Below are 1450 nucleotides of genomic sequence, written 5' to 3'. Positions count from 1 at the left end.
CTAAACGGGCAGTTGGACGTCCCCCAAGGAGTCCCTGATTGGAGAGGGTGCAGGCTGGGCTGAGGCGACACCCACCCATGCACAATATCATGCATTGGGCCTCTAGTTTAATAGAAATAAGTAACTTACTCCAAGGAGAACTCTCTGACACACGTGCACCCCCAGGGCGGCCCGGCTTCTGCTTGCTGGAGGCGGAGGTGGGGCCCTGCCTCGCCCTCTTGAAGCGCTACTTCTACAACCACCTCTCCGGGCGCTGCGAGGAGTTCATGTATGGAGGCTGCCAGGGGAACCCAAACAACTTCGAGACCGAGGCAGAATGCCAGCGCTCCTGTGGGCACCCAGGTGCGTCTGCGCTCCTCTCCCTTCACTGTGTTTCCTGGCGTTTCAAACATAAGGCGTCCTGAGGACAGGTGTGCCTGGCCTGTGGGTTCCCAGACCAGTGGGATGCATTCGTTTCCCCTGAATCTGATAGGAACTAGTCAGGATGTGAAAGAAATGTGTTAACCCCTTCCCCAACAATTTTTTTGTTAAAAACGTTTCTTTTTCAGACTAATTTTTTTATTTTGGTTCTATATAGTATTTTTGATGCTGGTTATGAAAACAGTTTGTAATTATTTTTTCTTCCTATTTTTGTGGTAAAGAATAGCATTTCCTCAGAAAGTTTCTTGATGAAATTATTTAGAATGGTACGTATGTAGCTGGTTTTTGAAGGTAAAATTTTAGACGAGTATACGCGTCGACAACTGAAAAAAGAACATTTTGTGAAAACGTGTATACACGTTTCTGCCGGGGAAGGGATTAAAGCACAGATACGCAACAAGCCAGACTTCAGGGCCATGGCTTCCCTAGATGGACATTCCATTTTTCATTCTCCGTTATTTCGTTTTCTTTCCTGAGAACACCGTTGTCTCTGAGGGGCGAGGGCAGGGCTCTGAACTCCTGACCTTCGCGGCCATTTCAGGACAGAGACCTTCCACCTTGAAAATCGATCGTTTGATGTGCCCATGACACGCAGGTTACAACAGAAGCGGGATGGACGTTAGAACTGTGCTTTTAAGCAATTATACCAGCTTTCAGACTCTCGATTCTGTCAGCACTTTGCCCGTTGTCCCGGGAGAGGGCGCGGTGAGCTTCATCACGTCTCTCAGTCACTCAGCTCTGTCGCTCGCCCAGCGGCACCCCTGCCCCTCGCCCCGCCTGGCTGTTTGTTCCGACACCAGCCCCCACGTGTGGGCCTCAACACCCGTGTCATCCAAACCGGAACATTCACGGGAACGAAAGGAGATGCTCCAAGATGTGACTTATCTATTTTAAACATGTATGTGCTGACAGGAAAGTGGCTTTGCAATTGGATGTGTAAATTAGTTTTATCAAAACAATCTTTCAACATGTTGGGACACGATATACAAAAAAAAAAAGCAATAGATCTCACACAGGCTCAGAAATCCAG

General features: G+C 48.4%; 1 protein-coding gene across 1 annotated transcript in view; it reads left to right on the top strand.

Annotated features, from left to right (window-relative positions):
* The window catches only part of TFPI (tissue factor pathway inhibitor), a 20049-nt gene that overhangs the window by 18335 nt on the left and 264 nt on the right, over window positions 1–1450 (top strand). Inside the window, exon 4 of the mRNA XM_015566110.1 lies at window positions 166–342. Within this exon, the coding sequence (XP_015421596.1) occupies window positions 166–342 (177 nt within the window). The remainder of the gene's footprint in view (window positions 1–165; window positions 343–1450) is intronic.

The sequence above is a fragment of the Myotis davidii genome, unplaced genomic scaffold (assembly GCF_000327345.1).
Source record: "Myotis davidii unplaced genomic scaffold, ASM32734v1 scaffold221, whole genome shotgun sequence".
In the NCBI taxonomy this organism is placed as follows: Eukaryota; Metazoa; Chordata; class Mammalia; order Chiroptera; family Vespertilionidae; genus Myotis; species Myotis davidii.
This window is presented reverse-complemented; position numbering and strand designations above follow the sequence as displayed.